Genomic DNA, 20403 nt, shown 5'->3' with positions numbered 1-20403 from the left:
GTGTGTTAATGGGCTATAATTAGGGAGATTTTAGGCTTGGTGGCAAAATAAGCAATTCAGTTCCGGTTGTCCTATACCCACCCACTCATGGTGTTTATGTTAATCCCACACCTTCTGAAGGCATCTTGAATTTTGACTCCTGGTGTTCACACTCTTTTGTCTAAAGGAATTCTGAACAGGCATTTACTCAGTTCAGAAAAACAAAAAAATGACACACCTTAGGGTACTTCATGCCCCAGTTCAAACTTAAAGTTTAAGCTTCTCCCAGCTAAAAATAATTCTCCCTTTTCCTGAATTTTTCTAAAATTTCAGTGAACTCCCCTTTGCACTCCCAATCAGTTCTTTGTGGAACAGTTCTCTTGAGGGGGTGTGTCTTTGTCAGCAGAGGTGGTCTTGCGGAGATGAGGCTGGGGCTTTTCCAAATCTACTTTTTTGAAAAAGCAGGAAATATCCCTAAGCGTTTGGACCTTTCCTTTATACTTTCTCCTTGCCCCTTTGCTAGCCTGGTTGTCTTGATTTTGACATGGTTCTTGGATTCTGAGGCTTGTTATCGACTCTGCTGAGTTTTCAGGCATCTCTTGCTCATGCCAGATTCCTAGTATTGCCTTGCCCAGGTACTTCATTAACTCTATGCCTGCTAGGCTTGGTGGTCTGTCTCTGCTTCTCATTATACAATTCTGGGCTATGCCCATTTCCTCTTGGGGCTGCTACCTCAAATGAATCATACCTACCACGATAAGAAGAACTGGGACAAAACTGAGGACAGTGTTCTCGGGAGCTTCTGCCCCCTAATATGGAGCACTGTCTTTGTATAGGCAGAGCCTTGACAGAAATTTGTTGATGAAATAATTTTTTTTTTTAAATGCAGTTACAATAGCATTTCATGATGTGGAAAGTAAAGTATTCAGTGAACTAATATTGGATGTACTTCTTTAGAAGAGGCACCATGGAAGGTGCAGAGGAATCAGAGATGGAAAGTTTGGGTCTCTTTCCTTAAGAAATGTACATGTTACTCAAAGTCTAGAGCTTGAGGGCAAGTCTGGGTGGTCATTTTGGAAAGAGATGATAGAGAATTTACTATTTGTGCCAAGCAAATCTTGACTATGTTAAGGGAGTTATAATTTCTGAGCTGGAAAGATTCTTGAGAAAAATTGGGAAAGTCCTCTCTTGGGTTTTGATGCTGGCTGAAGAATGGTGGTCCCTGAGGGCGGAAGGGGGTCCTGGAGAAGGGCTTAGCAAGGGAGATGTGTAAAGCCCATATGAATTCACGAGCAGGTTTCCCAGGGCTGTCCATTCTACCTTTGGTTAATTTTGGGGGTGGGATATTGGTTAGGGAGGTTTGGGTTTTTGTTGTTGTTGTTGTTTTATTTTGTTTTTTTACATGGCAATTTTAATCACCATAAAACACATCCATAAAAATACATCATTAGTTTTTGATGCAGTGTTCCCTATGGGAATTTTTAAAAATCACACAGCCTCCTGGAGATTAGTCTCTTTTACTGGCTTAGCACCACTTTTAAAAATAATGAATCTGTTGTGATATGCAACTGAAATTCTGTCTTCTTTTTTTAAAGGGGGGCCCCAACCTTACCAGTAAACCTGAACTTTTTCTTAATGTCACAGTTGCTGTGGTCAAAGTAGTTTTGGTTATGAAGCGAGCTCTAAAAAAATAGAACAACCAAAGGGATCTTCCTCTATAGACACTGTAAGTTATCTACCACAGCATCTCATTGGTGAGGTGGACTTGAGAGCTCCAGTAAGTAGGTTGTCCAATCATCTAACCAGCACAAGGAACTCTCTGGCTGCTACCAGTGATACGAGCCCAGAGTGGGGTGGAGGGAAATGCAGGTGAATTGCATTTGGAGGTCTGGGTTGCTGTTTGCTGTTCTGTCTCTTGCCTTTGCCAAGCACAAGCCATCTTCCTCCGCGAAAGGTTGTTACCCAAGGGGAACACTGTCCCAAGCTGTTGACACACTGTACGTCAAGGCAGCATGGCTCAAAACAACGATTCCAGTAAGTATTAGGCTCTGCTTAAGATGATGGCTGAAAGGACATTTGTCATTATGGATGAAACTTATTTCCCTTTGTTTTACTGTAGGAAGACCGCATAAAAAACATACGATTATTAAAAAAGAAAACAAAAAAGCTATTTATGGTAAGCCAGAGGATTTTTGTCTCTTTCATTTTTCTACTCGTCCGATGCTTTCTCTCCAGCATTTTAATTTTTCCAGATAGCCATCAAGTAATAATCGGGTGGGTGTTTCAGCAACATTTTACCAAAGCTCTTCATGCTTTACCTTAGGCAATTTCCTATATGTCATTTACAGAAAAACTGCAGGTTCCAAGAACAGCTTCTGTCCTTCTTCATGGAAGATGTTTTTGGTCAACTCCAAGTACAAGTCTGCAGGGAAATACATTTTGTGGAAGAACTTCACAGTCTTAGGCAGCTGTTGAGCCGCTGTGTAAGTATATCTATCTGGCAAATATGGTGAGTTTGAACCTAGAAACCTACCTAACAAGTAGGAAGCTATCTCTGCCCCGAAGGGTGAGTAACAGGGGCTTTCTAACTGTTGGCTTGTGGTCCCAGTGGACAGTTTATCATCAGTGAACCAGCACTGAATAAATATGTAGCAGGTGTCTTTTTCTTTAAATCCTTCCTTCCTTCCTACCTTGCTTTCTCATACTGATGAGGGCTTTTAGATTACTTTTTTCTTAATTATCTAACCTTTTTTGGTGACTCCTTTTTTAAGGCATACTCTCCGTCAAAACTTTAAAAAAGGGTGGTATGTCTTCTTTGGGACTTAAATGGCATCATGCTATGGTATGGTCACCATCGGTCACCACAAGCAATGAGGAATTCATTAGGAAGGTAAAAGTGACCATATTTCTCCATAAACATCCACAGTAATAAAGACCAGTACAGAAAAATGAAACCAAGCACACCAAAATAATTAAGCCAGGACGCGTGCAGTAGTAGTTGACTTGCCTCTGTGGGGAGTGGTGGATCTTTTCCGTGAACTTGTTCAGGGTCCAAGGATGCTTTCCCAGCCTATTGTGACTGCACTTTGCAGGAGGTGTAAGCACGGAATGGTGATGATTGCTAGGTTGCCAGATGGAAACAAGCTCTCCACTCTAGGAATTATGGTCATTGAGACTTAAATGCTGGGCAGTTGGAGGCAGATTTTTATTTCTTAAGAGCTAGAATGTCTTTTCCTTGTGGTCCTTAAAAGTGCTCCAGATCTCAAGTTGCAGACCAAGGCACAGAGGCATTTTATGTGGGTGAGCTGGTCAGTTAAGTAAAGACTTCCAATGAATTTGCCTTCCCCTTTGCTTTGGTTAGTTTGTGTTTAAGTTATGTCCTTGTTTGAGACGTGGGTTGCATGGTCTTCCATAAACTCTCTTATTCCATCCAGAGAAGTGCAATGAGAAAAATTACAAACTGGACCTTTGTAGAAGACAGCAAATGCTCTGGGCCAGCTCCCTTGCCTAAACCAGGGGAAAGAAACTTACTTATCTTTAGCTGTTTCTATACTTGAGCTATGAGCTCATCTTATTAAGACAGTGAATGGTATAAATAGTCTCTTAAAATTAAGCTGAATTATCACATAATTCATATATTTCATCCCCCCCGCAACTGATTAACTCATAAGTACTCCTACTAGAGCATTTTCACCGCTGAAAGATGGAAGAAGGGAAGATCCCTTGAAGGACTTGATATAGGGGAAATAATGCCATGTAAGGCAGCCACTGTAAGCTAGAGTGAGTCTAAAGGAATAAGTGAGCGGCTCCCTGAATTTCAGTGTCAGGTGAGAGGCATCCTTTTCAGCCTGGCTTTGTTTGTTAGTTTGTTTTGACTTTTAAATGCATTCTGTTTCTCTCCATGTTTTTGTTTGAACCCTGGTTCCTCTGCCGTAGGTGCTGGCCTTTGCATTAGCCATCAGATTTAATCTAACGTTCTTTCAAATGAAGTTGTTAATGATGGGGGTGGGGGGCACTGGAATAAATCCTTGCCTGGTACTGTAGTGGGTGTCTGGACATCTGGAACCCCGAAGCCATGTCTGTTTTCCCATCAATTCGGTTTCTTCGGCTCAAGTAGTGAGAACATGTAATGAGCTGTAACAAAAATCAAGCAATGTTCTAAAGGAAAGATTTAGAAAACATACAACTATCTAGGGACTCTGGTTTGCCTCGATTTGTTTTTGGATTAGTTTGTTTTTGTTTACTCCTGAAAAGACCTGTCAATCAAGACGCTTCTGTCCAAAGGGATGTTTCTTTTAGGGATGCGGGCCACACAGCAGACCAGCGGCCGGGCGCCCCTCGCGCGGGTTTGGCTGCTTACCAAGGTGGCTGGCACCCCCTTGTGGCCATATACGAGCATACAGCCAATCAACCTCCCAAGGGCCACCTAATTCTGGGCTTTCTTTCTTTCTCCCTCCTGAAGCCCACCGTTGCTAGCTCCAGTTAATTTGTCTCACAAACTGTGGAGGTTATGCCTTGGGGTAAAACTAACACTATTGTGAAACCGAAAAGGAAAACCAGAGGATGAACCGGAGCTTTGGAAAGCCTTGTCAGACACTGCTTTAGGGAAATAGGTGTTTCTTTGCGTTTAATCTTTTGGCCAGTCATAATTTTGTATTTTTGATAATAGAAGCTGGTATCTGTTTTCATTCAAACTTACTGAGCATCTGCTCTCATGAATAACAAGGGAAGTGAAACAGACAAAATCGGATTTTTCTGAAAATGGTGTTGTAAGGACAAACAAAAACACAAACGCCTGATACTAAATGGCTGAAAGAAACGAGTTGGTTTTGCAAATTGACTTTTTGCAGGTCGGCTTACAGCAGGGTGGCCTGCTTCTCTATTTTCTAGGTCCTGGGCTGGATGAGGAAGGTCAGTAGGATTTGGTCTGTGCTCTCAGGAGGGGCAGGAATAACAGGGGAGAAGCTTGAATAAAGGCTTGATGGTATGAAAGGACACACCCTATTCAGGAAGCTTCGAGTAATGAGTGGGAATGTGAAGCGGCTTGGGGAGTGGGAAGAGGAGGCTGGTTGGTTAGATTTTAGCGAGGAAATGTTGCTAAGGACCTGGTTAAGAAAGACATGATAACGCAGACCTCTTTGGTGAGGGTAGAGGGGTGGAGGGTGGGTGGTGAGGCTCGAGGGATTAAAAACAATGAGAAGAGCCTTGTAATAATGTGCCTGGGGTAAAGTGGTGGTGCTCTGGTGTCCTGGGAAAGGAGAGTGAGGAAGAAAGTAGAGTCTGCAATGAGGCAAAGGTTCTTACTTGGGGGGTTGAATCAGGGGCGGTTGCTCATTAACAGTATAGACGGAGGAAGTTTGGAGAAAGGTAAATAAGTAGCTTTAGACCTGCTAAAAATTTCAGAGTCCCATGCATCAGCATAATCATAAGACTAGTATGTACATTTCCCATATATATTTTGTGTGTGCTTAATATTTGTGATGTACTTGTTAACAGTGTTGAGATAGAGTTGATATACAACTGAAAATGTTTTAAGTGTATAATTTGGTAGTTTAGACATGCGTACACACCTCTGAAGCCATCACCACAATTAAGATAATGAATATATCCATCAGTCCCCAAAGTTTCTTTGTGCCCCTTGGTGATTCCCTACCTCTCTGTCCCGTCCCCAGGGAACCGCTGATCTGCCTTTTGTCACTATAGATTTGTTTTCATATCCTAGAATTTAACATAAATGGTGTATTGTTATATTCTTTTGTGTCAGTTTTTTTACACCAAGCATAGTTACTTTGAGATTCACTCCTGCTATTAGTGTATCAGTCATTTATACTTTTTTATTGCCAAGTAGTATTCCATTACAATGATATACTATAATTTACATATCGATTCACCTACTGTTGGTTATTTTTCTTTCTTTTTTTTTTTTTAAAGATTTTATTTATTTATTTGACAGACAGAGATCACAGGTAGGCAGAGAGGCAGGCAGAGAGAGAAGGAAGCAGGCTCCCTGCGGAGCAGAGAGCCCGATGTGGGGCTCGATCCCAGGACCCTGGGATCATGACCTGAGCCGAAGGCAGAGGCTTTAACCCACTGAGCCACCCAGGCGCCCCTGTTGGTTATTTTTCTCCAGTTTCTGTCTCTCACAAATAAAGCCATTATGAATACTCACATCCAGGTCTTTGGACAGATATGTTCATTTCTCTTGGGTAGATACCTAGGAATGAACTATAGGTTAGGTGTACGTCTTATAAAAAAGATGGCTAAACTGCTTTCTAAAGCAGTTTATCATTTTACATGTTCATCAATAGTGTGTGAGAGTTCAGTATCCTTGCTCTTACTTGGTAGAGTCAATGTTTATAGATGCCAGCCAGTGTAGTTGGAGGGTGATGTTATCGCATTGTGTTTTCCATTTGCATCTCCCCATTACCGAGGTTGAGCATCTCTTTATTTGCCTGTTTACCAACAATGTATCTTCTTTGATTTTGATATTTTGCCCATGGAAAAAAAATGAGGTTGGTTATTTTCTTACTGAGTTTTGAGTATGTGTCTTTTAAAATATATTCTTCATGCAAATCTTTGATCAGATATATAATTTCAAAATATTTTTTCCTGTTCTATGACATCTCATTATTTTAAAAGTTTCTTTTGAAGAGAGAAGATATTTTACATTTTTTTTAAAGATTTTATTTTTATTTATTTCAGAGAAAGCAAGAGAGAGAGTGGGGTAGAGGGGAAGGGAGAAACAGGGAGCCTGCTTCAGAGCTTGATCCCAGACCCCAGGATCATGATCTGAGTCGAAGGCAGATACTTAACCAACTGGGCCACCCAGGTGCCCTGACATTTTACATTTGGATGATGTCCAATTTATCAATTTTTTTCTTCAATGAGTCATACCTTTCATGCCATATTTAAGAAATTTTTATTTAACACAAGGTCAAAAGAATGTTTACTATGTTTTCATCTAGAATTTTTCTAGTTTTAGGCCTCACATTTAGGTCAATGACTTTTGCATCTATTGGGATGATCATGTGATTTTTGTCTTTAGGAGAACTGATACAGATTACACTGATTGATCTTTAAAGTTAAGCCAACTTTGGATTTCTGGGATAAACTCTATCTGGTAATAATGTGTTATCCTTATCAGGTATTGTTAGGTTCCATTTGCTAAAATTTTGTTAATAATTTTTGCATCTACATTTATGAGGGACATTAGTCTGTTGTTTTCTTGACTTGTAATCTTTGTCTCGTTTTTGGAATTAGTATGATGCTGGTCTCATTAAGTAAGTTGGAAAGTATTCTCTCCTCTTCAATTTTCTGGAAGGATTTGCATAGAATTGGTCCTTTGAAGCCATTTTTGAAGCCAATGGTCCAGTGAAGCCATTTTTGCCTAGAGTTTTTTTTATGGGAAGATTTTAAGCTAAATATTCTATTTTTTAATAGATACAAGGCTACTCAAGTTATCGATTTCTCCTTAAGTGAGCTTTGATAGCTTGTGTTTTTCAATGATTTTTATTCATTTTGTCAATTCTACCAAATCTTACCCACCAATTATCTATGCTATTTTCTCACTATCTTTTTAATGTTTTGTAGAGTACAGGTTGTTGTCACTTCTCTCATTCCAAATATTGGTATTATTTTCGTCTTCACCCTTTTTTTTCCTAAAATTTTATTGAAATGCATCAATTTTACTGATTTCTGAAAGAGCCAGTTTTAGTTTAATTAATATTCTCTATTATGTTCCGCTTCGGTTTCCCTGATTTCCATTCTGAACTTTATTATTCCTTTCTTCTGTCACTTTTGAGTTTTATCTACTTTTTTCTTTCTGATTTCCTACGGTGAAAGCTCGGGTCACTAACTCAATGTCTTTCAGTGTTTTCTTAAGGTGGAAACTGAGATTATCAGTTTGAGGGTTTTTTTTTTTTTTTTAATTTTTTCTGTGTAGGAATTCAGTGTTATAAACTTCCTTTTCAGTACAACTTTAGCTACATCCCACAACTTTTGCTATGTTGTGTTTTATTTTCACTCACTTTGAAGTACTTTCCAGTTTCCTTTTTGGTTTCTTCTTTGACCCGTCAGTTATTTGGAAGGGTGTCATTCAGTGTCTATATATTTGGGATTGTTCCAGATGACTTTTTGATTTTGATTTCCAATTTGATTTTACTTTGGTCAGAGATCCTCCTTTATATGACTCAAGTTCTCTATTATATTTGTTGAGCCAAATTATGTGGCCCAGAATCTGGTTAATTTTGGTAAATATATTTTGTGTATTTGAAAAAGAGTAGATGTCTTGCTGGGTGGGGTATTCTAGAAGTGTCCACTAGATCGATTGATCATTACTGTTTTTCAACCTTTTTTTTTAAATTTTTTATTTTTTATAAACATATATTTTTATCCCCAGGGGTACAGGTCTGTGAATCACCAGGTTTACACACTTCACAGCACTCACCAAAGCATGAACCCTCCCCAATGTCCATAATCCCACCCCCTTCTCCCAAACCCCCTCCCCCCAGCAACCCTCAGTTTGTTTTGTGAGATTAAGAGTCACTTATGGTTTGTCTCCCTCCCAATTCCATCTTGTTTCATTTCAACTTTCTTTATCTTTGGTGACTTTCTACTTATTTTCTCAATTATTGACATCTCTGACATTAATTGTGGAGTCTTCCGTTTCTCCTTGAAGTTCTATCAGTACTCATGGAGTTCATATATTTTGAGGTTCTGCTATTAGGTGCATAAATATTTATGATTGCAGTGTTATCTTGATGAATTGACCCCTTTATTTTATAAAAGTACCCTATTGTCCTTAAGAATATTCTTTGTTCTGAAACCTACTTTTTCTGATACAAATAGAACCACTTCGGTTTTCTTTTGGTTAGTATTAGTATGATATATTTCTCTGTCCTTTTAACTTAAAAGGTGCTTTTAGTTAAAGTGCTTTTTAGTTAAAGTGCATTTTTTTCCTTTTTAAAAACATTTATTTCTTTTCAGCATAACAGAATTCTTTGTTTATGCACCACACCCAGTGCTCCATGCAATACGTGCCCTCCTTAATACCCACCACCTGGCTCCCCCAACCTCCCACCCCCCGCCCCTTCAAAACCCTCAGATTGTTTTTCAGAGTCCATAGTCTTTCATTGTTCATCTCCCCTTCCAATTTCTCTTAACTCCCTTCTCCTCTCCATCTCCCCATGTCATCTATGTTATTTGTTATGCTCCACAAATAAGTGAAACCATATGATAATTGACTCTCTCTGCTTGATTTATTTCACTCAGCATAATCTCTTCCAGTCCCGTCCATGTTGATACAAAAGTTGGATATTCATCCTTTCAGATGGAGGCATAATACTCTATAGTGTATATGGACCACATCTTTCTTATTCATTCGTCCATTGAAGGGCATCTTGGTTCTTTCCACAGTTTGATGACTGTGGCCACTGCTGCTATAAACATTGGGGTACAGAGGGCCCTTCTTTTCACTACATCTGTATCTTTGGGGTAAATACCCAGTAGTGCAATGGCAGGGTCATAGGGAAACTCTATTTTTAATTTCTTAAGGAATCTCCACACCGTTCTCCAAAGTGGCTGCACCAACTTGCATTCCCACCAACAGTGTAACACCATTTATTGAAGAGACTGTCTTTTTTTCTCCACATCCTCTCCAACACACATTGTTTCCTGTCTTGTTAATTTTGGCCATTCTAACTGGTGTAAGGTGGTATCTCAATGTGGTTTTAATTTGAATCTCCCTGATGGCTAACGATGATGAACATTTTTTCATGTGTCTAATAGCCATTTGTATGTCTTCATTGGAGAAGTGTCTGTTCATGTCTTCTGCCCATTTTTTGACATGATTATCTGTTTTGTGTGTGTTGAGTTTGAGAAGTTCTTTATAGATCCTGGATATCAACCTTTTGTCTGTACTGTCATTTGCAAATATCTTCTCCCATTCCGTGGGTTGCCTCTTTGTTTTGTTGACTGTTTCCTTTGCAGTGCAGAAGCTTTTGATCTTGATGAAGTCCCAAAAGTTCATTTTCCCTTTTGTTTCCTTTGCCTTTGGAGACATATCTTGAAAGAAGTTACTGTGGCTGATATCGAAGAGGTTACTGTCTATGTTCTCCTTTAGGATTCTAATGGATTCCTGTCTCACGTTGAGGTCTTTTATCCATTTCGAGTTTATCTTTGTGTATGGTGTAAGAGAATGGTCGAGTTTCATTCTTCTACATATAGCTGTCCAACTTTCCCAGCACCATTTATTGAAAAGACTGTCTTTTTTCCACTGTATATTTTTTCCTGCTTTGTCAAAGATTATTTGACCAGAGAGTTGAGGGTCCATATCTGGGCTCTCTACTCTGTTCCACTGGTCTATGTGTCTGTTTTTGCGCCAGTACCATGCTGTCCTGGTGGTCACAGCTTTGTAGTAAAGCTTGAAATCAGGTAATGTGATGTCCCCAGTTTTGTTTTTCTTTTTCAACATTTCCTTAGCAATTCAGGGTCTCTTCTGATTCTATACAAATTTTAGGATTATTTGCTCCAGCTCTTTGAAAAATACTGGTGGAATTTTGATTGGAATGGCATTAAAGGTATAGATTGCTCTAGGCAGTATAGACAAATCAATAAGAAAAAAGAGAAGAACCACATGGTCCTCTCAATTGATGCAGAAAAAGCATTTGGCAAAATCCAGCATCCGTTCCTGATTAAAACACTTCAGAGTATAGGGATAGAGGGAAGATTCCTGAACTTCATAAAATCTATCTCTGAAAAACCCACAGCAAATATCATCCTCAATGGGAAAAAGTTCACAGCCTTCCCGTTGAGATCAGGAACATGACAAGGATGCCCACTCTCACCACTCTTGTTCAATAGTATTAGAAGTCCTAGCAACAGCAATCAAACAACAAAGAGAAATAAAAGGTATCCAAATTGGCAATGAAGAAGTCAAACTCTCTTTCTTCGCAGATGACATGATACTTTATATGGAAAACCCAAAACACTCCACCCCCAAACAGAACTCATACAGCAATTCAGTAATGTGGTAGGATACAAAGTCAATGTACAGAAATCAGTTGCTTTCTTATACACTAGCAATGAAAATACAGAAAGGGAAATTAGAGAATTGATTCCATTTACTATAGCACCAAGAACCATAAGATACCTGGAAATAAACCTAACCAAAGAGGTAAAGGACCTGTACTTGAGGAACTACAGAACACTCATGAAAGAAATTGAAGAAGACACAGAAAGATGGAAGACCACTCCATGCTCTTGGATCGGAAGAATAAACATTGTTAAAATGTCTAAAGTGCATTTTTTTCAAAGATTTTATTTATTTATCTGACAGAGGGAGAGAGATCATAAGTAGGCAGAGGCAGGCAGAGAGGGAGGGGGAAGCAGACTCCCCACTGAGCAAGGAGCTCGATCCAAGGACCCTGAGATCTGACCTGAGCCAAAGGCAGAGGCTTAACCCACTGAGCCACCCAGGTGCCCCTAAAGTGCATTTCTTACAAGCAGCACATATTTAGGCTCTGTGTGTTTATCCACTCTATCTTTTTATTGGTAGGTTTAGATCATTTACTTTTAAGTGATTGGGTTTTAATATGTTTGGTGTTGAATCTACCACCCTGCCTCTTCTTTTTACCCAGCCTGTTGTTGGTTCCACTTCCCTCTTTTTCTGGCTTCTTTTTGATTGATGTTAAAAATGATTCCATTTTATCTTTTTTGTTAACTTAATAGTTATAAGTTAACCATGTTCTGCCATGTTCTGCCATTTTTGAAACTCTTCATTCCATTGCGTAGAACCACGTTTCTATCTGGTATCTTCCTTTTCTTTGAAGGATTTCCTTTAACATATCTTGTAGTAGAGTTCTATTGGGGATTAATTCTTTCAGATTTTTTCTTTCCTCCTCTTCTTCCTTCTTCTTGTTATTTATTTATTAAAGATATTGGGACATTTGCCTTACAAAGTTTCTCATAGTCTGTATTTTGATGCTTGAATTGTCATAGATTCATTCAACATTTTTATTTTTTTTTTATTTTTTTTTTTTTTTAAAGATTTTATTTATTTATTTGACAGACAGAGATCACAAGTAGGCAGAGAGGCAGGCAGAGAGAGAGAGGGAAGCAGGCTCCCTGCTGAGCAGAGAGCCCGATGTGGGACTCGATCCCAGGACCCTGAGATCATGACCTGAGCCGAAGGCAGCGGCTTAACCCACTGAGCCACCCAGGCGCCCCTCATTCAACATTTTTAAAAAATTTTCCATACATAGATAATTATGCATAGGTTCTTGATCAAATTCAGGCTTGATGTTTTGGCTGAATCAATTTATTTGTAGTTTTGTGTATTTTTCATCAGAGAGGCATATTGTATATGGCATTTATATTTACCATGTTAGCAGTCATGAATTATTATAATTATATTTATAAATATTATAATATATAATATATATTGAATATATAAATATATAATTATAAATAAATAATATAATTATAATTATAAAATTATAATTATTTTATAAATATATATTTATATAGTTTATATTATAGTTATATATAAAAATAAATATAAGTAAATAAATAAATCAAATATATATAAAAATGTATGAATATAATACATAAATATATATAATTGTATATATAATATATTATTTATTTATATTATAATTTAAAATATTATATTTATATTATATATTTATAAGTTTTTAAATATATTATGTTTAATAAATATATAATACATAATATATAACTATATATAAATAAAAATAATAATAACTATGAATATATAAATAAATATATAATATATAATATATTAATATAAGTATATTGTATTCTAATTTAATATATAATTTTATTTTATAAATATATATTTATATATTTATTAGTTATTATATATAATTATATACATTTATAAATGATATAATTTTATAATTATATTATGATACTTTACAAATTCTATTATACCTTCTTTATTTATAAGTGGGGGTAATTCTGTGAATATCACTTACCCCTTACTAGTTGGCTGTCTTGAGAGACTTATCATATAAAAAAAGCAGCACAAGTAGTTAATTATTTTTCTTTATTTACCAGTTTTCAATATAAGGAATTGCTTTTCTAACATTCTTTCAGGGTGATCAATGAGTTGTTATTTTATCCCAGTGTTATTATTAACTCATGGACTTATATTATTTTTCATTTTTGAGGAGTCTTTCTGACTTCTGCAAGCTTCCTGCCTTTAGGGATTCTTTGTATGTCCACTAAGACTGGCATTTTATTGAGTCACTCCTAAGAGACAGCACCATGATAATTATCATGGTAGACCATTTGGTCTGGAAAAAAAAAAGACAAATTAAAAAACAAAAAGAGATGGTACAATCAAGTCTGAAGTCATATACTGAGGTCAATATAAGACTTTACGTATGATTTTGTATTCTCCCAGAGGTTGTGAAAATGCTGTATATGTTTATGATAGATGTAACATAATAGAACTCTTCAGAGAAAGAATTTGAGGTTGTTCTTTTGAGAAAACACTACAAACAGTTAGTTCTCTGCAGGACTGTACTGCGTATAACTGTCTAGTCCTTGACGCCCATTTTTCATTTCCTCAGAATGATCAGTAGAGACAGATTTTCCATTTGTGCTTTAGTGGTCATACACAGTACACATTTGTATGATTATTCAAAACATGAGGAGATTGCAGTCACAATACTATGGATTGCATCTGTCTACCCAATTGCCTTTAACAAACCAAAATGCTCACCAATGCCCAGGACATGATTCTATTAGGGTACGGAGTCGACCACCCCTCAATTAGACAGAGAACACTCTCGATAATGCAAGTCACATAGTGAGGTTTATTTCCAGCTAGCTGGGGTCCAAGTATCTGCCCGGTGCAGCGAGTTTCAACAAGGACCCTGAGCACTCAAAGCCAAGGGTTTATATAGCATTTTCAAGGCACTTCTTCATGGCTACATACATATCTTGTGCCCCACTTTGACAGGTTAACTTTGTTTAACCTTTTGCCACCCCAGCGTCACCCTGGCGGTTGAGTGAGATGTAGGTTTAGAAGAACTTTCACCTTAACTACATTTCCTTCTGCCTCAGCCTCCCACAGTTTTGTGGTGGGGAGGGCGACCTTTGACCTCGAGGCACTGAGCCATTTGTCTCTGGAAATTGGGTCATTGAAGAGATGGCCTTTTTGTTGTAAATCACCAGGACATTTGCAAACCAAGGGAGATTCCTGTCTTGCTGGATTGTGATCTCTGCAAGTTAACTATTTGTTTTTCTTTAACATTTGGTCCCTGTAGAGCCATCACTTAACTGCCCTGGTGGCATATGATTAAGTTGTTTTTTCAGGTTTTAGCTACTTTCTCTTGTCTCACGTCACATACGCTCTGTGGGCTGGTTAGGGATGCTCAGTAAAATGGCTTCCCGGCCTTCAAGATGGCTATTCTTATATTAACCCACTCTTACAATTCATTCTGTTATTAAACTAGGCTTTGTGAAGCCTGAAGCCATAAGCTGGTGCTTGCATTGTATTCACTGATTCATTCGTTCAATGAACATTTAGTGAGCATCTAATATTTGCTGAACACTATTTCAATTAGCAACAATCACGCCTCAGATAAACCTCATTGGCTACCACAAGGCCACTGTGCAAAGCTACTGCTGAGCCCTATTCCAGATGCTGGAACAACAAAAACTGCCAGGTAACGTCTCTGTCCTTTTAGAACTCCTTGGAAGGAGTATCTACCGGGCAGATACAGTCTCCACTTCTGCTGGGGGCTGTGTAGGAAGCAGATGCAGGAGGAGCTGGGGCAGGGCTGGAGGCTAGGGGCCTGAACGCAAGACATGGACTCCAGCCATTTTAGGTGAGACTGGCATGGTGTCCAAATCATCTCTGCTCCTTTCAGTCTGGAGTACTGACCTTCCTCTGCCTACTTGTCCCTTCTACCTGCTCCTGCCACTTTATCTTACTTACCTTTCAAGGTGCAACTAATTGGTTTTCTTCTGGAAGCTTTCTGGGATCCCACAGTCAGGCTGTCTCTGCTATCTTAGAGCAATTGTTTTTTTTTTTTTTAAATCACAGTATATATCACATAGTATTTGCATCACCGTCTGTCTCCTGTTGTGAGCCATCACTTGTGCCCCAAGGCCATTTTTATCTTGCCTTTAAATCTTTACCTTTAAAGATTAAATCAGTCAGGATACCTGGGAGGCTCACTTAGTTAAGTGTCTGATTTTTGGTTTCAGCTCAGGTCACGGTCTCAGGGTCATGAGATCGAGCCCCATGAAATCCAGTGGGGCTCATTGCTTAGCAGGGAGTCTGCTGGAGATTCTCTCTCCTTCTGTCTCCATCTGTCCCTAGCTCATGCTCTTTCTCTGTCTCCCTCTCTCAAATAAAGTTGAAGAGTTGCCTGGTGTTAGTTTTTTCACGACTATCTCACACTTTTCTTTGAGCTCTAGTTATTCTAGTCCTATGACAAATGGCCTAGAGTTTAGATCATATCTGCTTTGGTCAAATGTGTCAAATCATACAGCCATTCTTACAGTAAAACAACTACACACTGAAATAGAAGGTAAAGGAAATCGTTCCTTCAGAAATCTCTCTTTCCGAGGAATGTCATTTGAATTGTGACTGTAAAACCTGCCTGTTTTCCTGGGTCTGTAGACATGTTTACAACAGTGAAGAAAAGGAAACCTGGGTAGAATCTCTAGTAGGAGGTCATTTATAGTAAATGGAACTCTTGGCACCAGAAAACATCCCATAAACCAACATAGCCTTAGTGGCAACGCCAGCAGCTGTAAGTGCTTCCTACTGTTACTGTTGGGATGGTTGTTGTTGTTGTTGTTTTGTTGTTGTTTTGACAAACCTTGTTTTCTCCTTTCCTACTCTTCTTGTCGTTCCTTGATGGAGTGATGCCTTTCTTGTCCTTCCCACCCTGGTGTAGGATGAAGTTGGAGTTTGGAGTTCTCTGGGCAGAGCCGTAGTCAGCAGGAATGCCTTAATGATATTTAACTTCTGTAATGTCCAGATTTTGGTTAGTTTCTTTGGCTTCCCAATTTCGGTGTTTAATCTTTAATTCCCAGTTCCTGCATGCTTGACCCTGGGCCATGTGACTTGCTTCTGGGCTTTGTAGTTGATTCTTTGCATCTGGGAACTTGCATACAGTGCCTTGGAGTTAGGCACGTTTTGATTCTCTTGATGACGTTCTCTTTCATTCACTTGCAAGATTTGGACCAACTACTTTTATATTAGACGATTTAAGGTTAGAAGGAATGAGCATCTAATCATACTCTCTATTTATAAATAGGAAGACTTCTCTAAATTCTTTCCATAGCTACGATCTTGGCTGAACCTAGACTTGGTTATTTCTAGAATTTTCTTTTGTAGTTCCAGTCTGAAAAACAAATGATTTTGAAGGGGCTGGGAGTGGGAGGTTGGGGGAGCCTGGTGGTGGGTATTATGGAGGGCACTTATTGCATGGAGCACTGGGTGTGGCGCATAAACAATGAATTCTGTTACACTGAAAATAAATAAAATTAAAAAAAAATTTAAAAAGTGTACACACACACACATACACACACCCGCCAACCGTGGGATTTCTTCTGTTTATTTTCACAACATCCATTTTTGAGTTGAAATCTCCATCTCTGTCTCTGCCAGTTGGCTTAACCCTTTAAAGCCATCTCCAGCATTTCTCTTCTGTAATGCAGAGCAGAGATCTTCGAGCTAATCTGTCTTTGGAACTGGATTTTGAATGTTTTCAACAAGAGACTGGCTTAGTTGGAATATATTTTCTAAGTTATGCTGGTTTTTGTTGTTGTTGTTTTGTTTTGTTTTGTTTTTGTTTTAGTATAATGGAGTGGTTTTAAGCACAGACTCTGGACGCTGAATATCTGGGTTCAGGTCTCAACTCTTCCACTTACTGTGTGAACATAGGCAGAATATTAACTTCTGTGCTTCAGTTTCCTAATCTGTAAAATGAGGATAGCAATAACACCTCTTTTATAGGATTGTGGGGAGGACAGAGGATATAAATATGGTCGGAGCCTTCAGATTAGTGCCTGACACCTGCTGACTATTATTATTTTCCTCTAACAATCTTCTCAGTATTTTTGTCTTCACTTGAAGGGGAATTGAGATAAAGGAGAAAGCTCCTAGACCTGCTAAATTTTTATCTTCTAAAGTGATCTGGTATTTCATCAATTTTCCTATCCACAACTCCTATTTAGTAACTTTTTGTTCATCATCATGTCTTTAGTGTCTAGCCCTAAAGGTTGACATACAGTAGGCCCTTCATCAACATGTGCTTAATGAAGGAATGGATTCTTTCTGACTTTTCTCTCTGACATTGGTTACCACTGTTCTGGATCTGTCATGCACTGTTTTGACCTCCCTGGATCTGGTCTGGGTTGAAATGTCTTCTTTTTTTTTTTTTTCTTTTTAAGATTATTTATTTATTTATTTATTTGACAGATAGAGACCACAGGTAGGCAGAGAGGCAGGCAGAGAGAGAGAGAGAGAGGAGGAAGCAGTTTCCCCGCTGAGCAGAAAGCCCGATGTGGGGCTCCATCCCAGGACGACCCTGGGAACATGACCTGAGCCGAAGGCAGAGGCCTTAATCCACTGAGCCACCCAGGTGCCCCGAAATTCAGGTCTCTTATCACAGGGCAGTCTAATGCCATGATTGTGAATCCTGCAAACCAGACCTTTACCAGAACATTCTGTGTCTACAGCTCTTCTGTGCTTAATCAGGGAAGCCACCTGACAAGAAGGATTTCTTCCTTACTATGCAGGGTCTGACCTGAAAGCAGAGTCCCCATTTGGGCAGCTGTGACACCAGCACCACCTTTATGCCCCATAGTAGCATCTGGGATATAGCTGTCAATCATTTTAGTTGTCTCCTCTTGATAAGGAAGAGACTACATGCTGCCCATTCTCCCTGCTCTCCTCCTGATTGTGTTCTGCGCTAGAGGGACGTATTGGTTGACATTGGCCATGTTTTTATTTTTTTCAACAAATGTTGTCATTTATTTGCTTCCATTTTGTGAGTTTTAATCATTATCTTTGTTGATGTCCCTGGCCCTATTTTATCACTAGGAAAGGACCTCCTGTGACACCTTCAGCAAGTGACTTAACCACTGGGCCTTGTTTCCTTTTCTGTAAATTGAGAAGAGCTGACTTATACAATCTCTTTGGTCTATTCCAGCACTAAGCTTCTATGGGTAAAAACTAAAGAGATAAATTAGACATTTTCACCTTTTTCTTCCATTTTTTTTAATGAAGCCTGTGGAAATGTGTGGGCACATAAAGGACAAAGTTAATGTCCTCCCACTTGATTTCTAAGTGATTTCTGTGCTCAGACAGGGACTGGAAATTCACCTCCACAAAGGAGATAGGCCGTTTCTCCTGCCTGGCTACTAGCCATCTTCTTTAAAATGCCAACCTGCTCCTTCTTTTGAAGAAACTAATATTTCCTGGTCCATTCTCCTGACAATCAACACCTGAGTATTGTACTCTGCAATGCACATAGCAGACAGAGTGATTTTTCAGAAAAGGGAATTTTTTCTTGTTGGTTCCCACATCTTCCATGTTTCCTACATCTCCCTTCTTGGATTGGCCTCGCCAAGTTCTTCTTTTAGTTTCTGGGAAGCACTAAGCCTTTCCGCCTCAGGGCCTTTGCACACCTTCCCCTTTCCCTGAGTTATTCTCTCCTGTGCATCCTCCTCAACACCCTCTTTCTTTTTTTCACATCCTCATAAAACTGGATCCTTCTTATTTTTCAGATCTCAATTTAAATGTCATTTTTCAGAAATGCCTTCTCAGATCACCCCATTGAAAGTAGGTCATTCCTGTAAATTCTTTTCATAGAGCCCTAGGCAATACAAACACAGATTTCATTGTAGTTTGTTACTTACTGTTTTTAAATTGATTACCTGCTTATATACTTGCTTCTCCCATGAAACTGTAACTAACCTCGGTGATGACAGAAACCCAACTATTATTGACCTGCCAGTGCACACCTATGACCAGCACATTATACCTGCTCACTATATGTTTACTGAATGGATGGAAAAGTATTATTAGAGCCTCTTCAATAATCTAATCTGTGTTTTCTGTTGATTTATTAGATTTCCTGTGCTTCCTCAGCTAGAGAGATGAAAACAATTACCAGAATGAAAAGAACATTTTATGGGGTAAATATTTCAAGTCATTGTTTTTGAGTACTCTGTTTTTTAAAATGTGAAAATTTTCTGCTTTTATATCTTCACTTTATCTGCAGATTGGAAACAAAGGAATCTACAAAGCCATCAGTGAACTGGATATTCTTCTTTCCTGGATTAAACAATTCTTGGAAAGCATTAAGTAATGCAAGGAGCCAAATGCATGGATTGGATTGCTAATTTGGAATATAATGTGAACCCCTGGAAATACATTTGTAAGAGTCTATTTCTTTAAAAAAGTTTTTGTGCAAGTTAAATGATGCAGAATAGTAAGAGTCTATTTCTTTAAAAAAGTTTTTGTGCAAGTTAAATGATGCAGAATAGACTATGGGAATTTAACATAATAAAGTTCTGGAGATAAGTAAATTGTCACTAATATGTACGTTTTCTTTATTTTCAAAGAATGCTCTCACCTTGAACATGTTTTGTTATTCCCAAATACATTGTATAAACTTAATTTAAAGCTGTATCATCAGAATTAATTCACGTAATATTTGTGGAGGAAAAAATGACAGCTTTCTGGGATACAATCTAATGTTATTGTGACTTACATAGATGCTATGTGCATGATTATTACCTACTGAAGGGTTTGATGGTTATCAATTATGCCTGGTATGAACTTAGCTTTTAACAGATTTTTATTTTAATTAAATACACTGTGTTTCTTTCTCCTGGATGTCCGTTCTATGAGAGCATGCTGGAACTTCATGGAGTACAACGGGTGACAACCAGATCAGATCACGTAGGACAGACATGTAAACAAACTGCCTGGAAACGTTCACCAGGGAGGGCTTTGACAGATAACTCAAGCCTCAAAGACCACAAGTATCCAAGCTGAGATGATGTTGGAGCTTGATAATGCTCTTTCCAGGTGCTGGGCAGTTAGGAAAGTCGATAGGGGTCAACTAAAAGCCTCAGTGCAGTTCAGATTCCTCCACAGGAAACCTATCGGTGCTTAAAAGCCTTCTTTGCTCAGCTAGCTCTTCAGTTAAATGAATAAAACGGCCTGAGCTTTGTTTTTGCTTTACGTGGACTTGGCCTCTCAGCGATGGTGTGCTTGGCAAGGGCTGTTGCAGACAGCAGTGTATGGGATGGCCAGTTGGCTTCCACAAAGCATTCCTCGTGCCCCTACAGCATGCAGACAAGACAATTGTCTTGTGTTGATTCGGTGTTTTGTGATAACATTAGTCACGGCTTCCTCCAGGCCTG

The 20403-nt window shown here is 38.7% G+C and overlaps 1 protein-coding gene across 1 annotated transcript; it reads left to right on the top strand.

Annotated features, from left to right (window-relative positions):
* The first annotated feature begins 1725 nt into the window (after positions 1-1725).
* IL26 (interleukin 26) lies at positions 1726-19543 on the top strand. Its single transcript, XM_004752527.2, has 5 exons — positions 1726-2013; positions 2099-2155; positions 2328-2462; positions 19102-19167; positions 19254-19543. Exons 1-5 carry the CDS (start codon positions 1843-1845, stop codon positions 19338-19340), a joined length of 516 nt encoding a protein of 171 aa, XP_004752584.1. The 5' UTR covers positions 1726-1842; the 3' UTR covers positions 19341-19543.
* Positions 19544-20403: the final 860 nt, after the last annotated feature.

The sequence above is a fragment of the Mustela putorius genome, unplaced genomic scaffold, assembly GCF_011764305.1.
Source record: "Mustela putorius furo isolate JIRA1106 unplaced genomic scaffold, ASM1176430v1.1 tig00537227_pilon_pilon_pilon, whole genome shotgun sequence".
Classification (NCBI taxonomy): domain Eukaryota; kingdom Metazoa; phylum Chordata; class Mammalia; order Carnivora; family Mustelidae; genus Mustela; species Mustela putorius.
Note: the sequence above shows the minus strand (reverse complement) of the source record. Positions and strands in the feature narration are given on the sequence as shown.

Excerpts from the sequence above, each read along its gene's own strand:
- IL26 (XM_004752527.2), top strand. The coding sequence starts at position 1,843 with ATGCAGGTGAATTGCATTTGGAGGTCTGGGTTGCTGTTTGCTGTTCTG. Across the intron at positions 2,014-2,098 it reads GGCTCAAAACAACGATTCCA|GAAGACCGCATAAAAAACAT; the intron begins GTAAGTATTAGG and ends GTTTTACTGTAG. Across the intron at positions 2,463-19,101 it reads GGCAGCTGTTGAGCCGCTGT|ATTTCCTGTGCTTCCTCAGC; the intron begins GTAAGTATATCT and ends TTGATTTATTAG.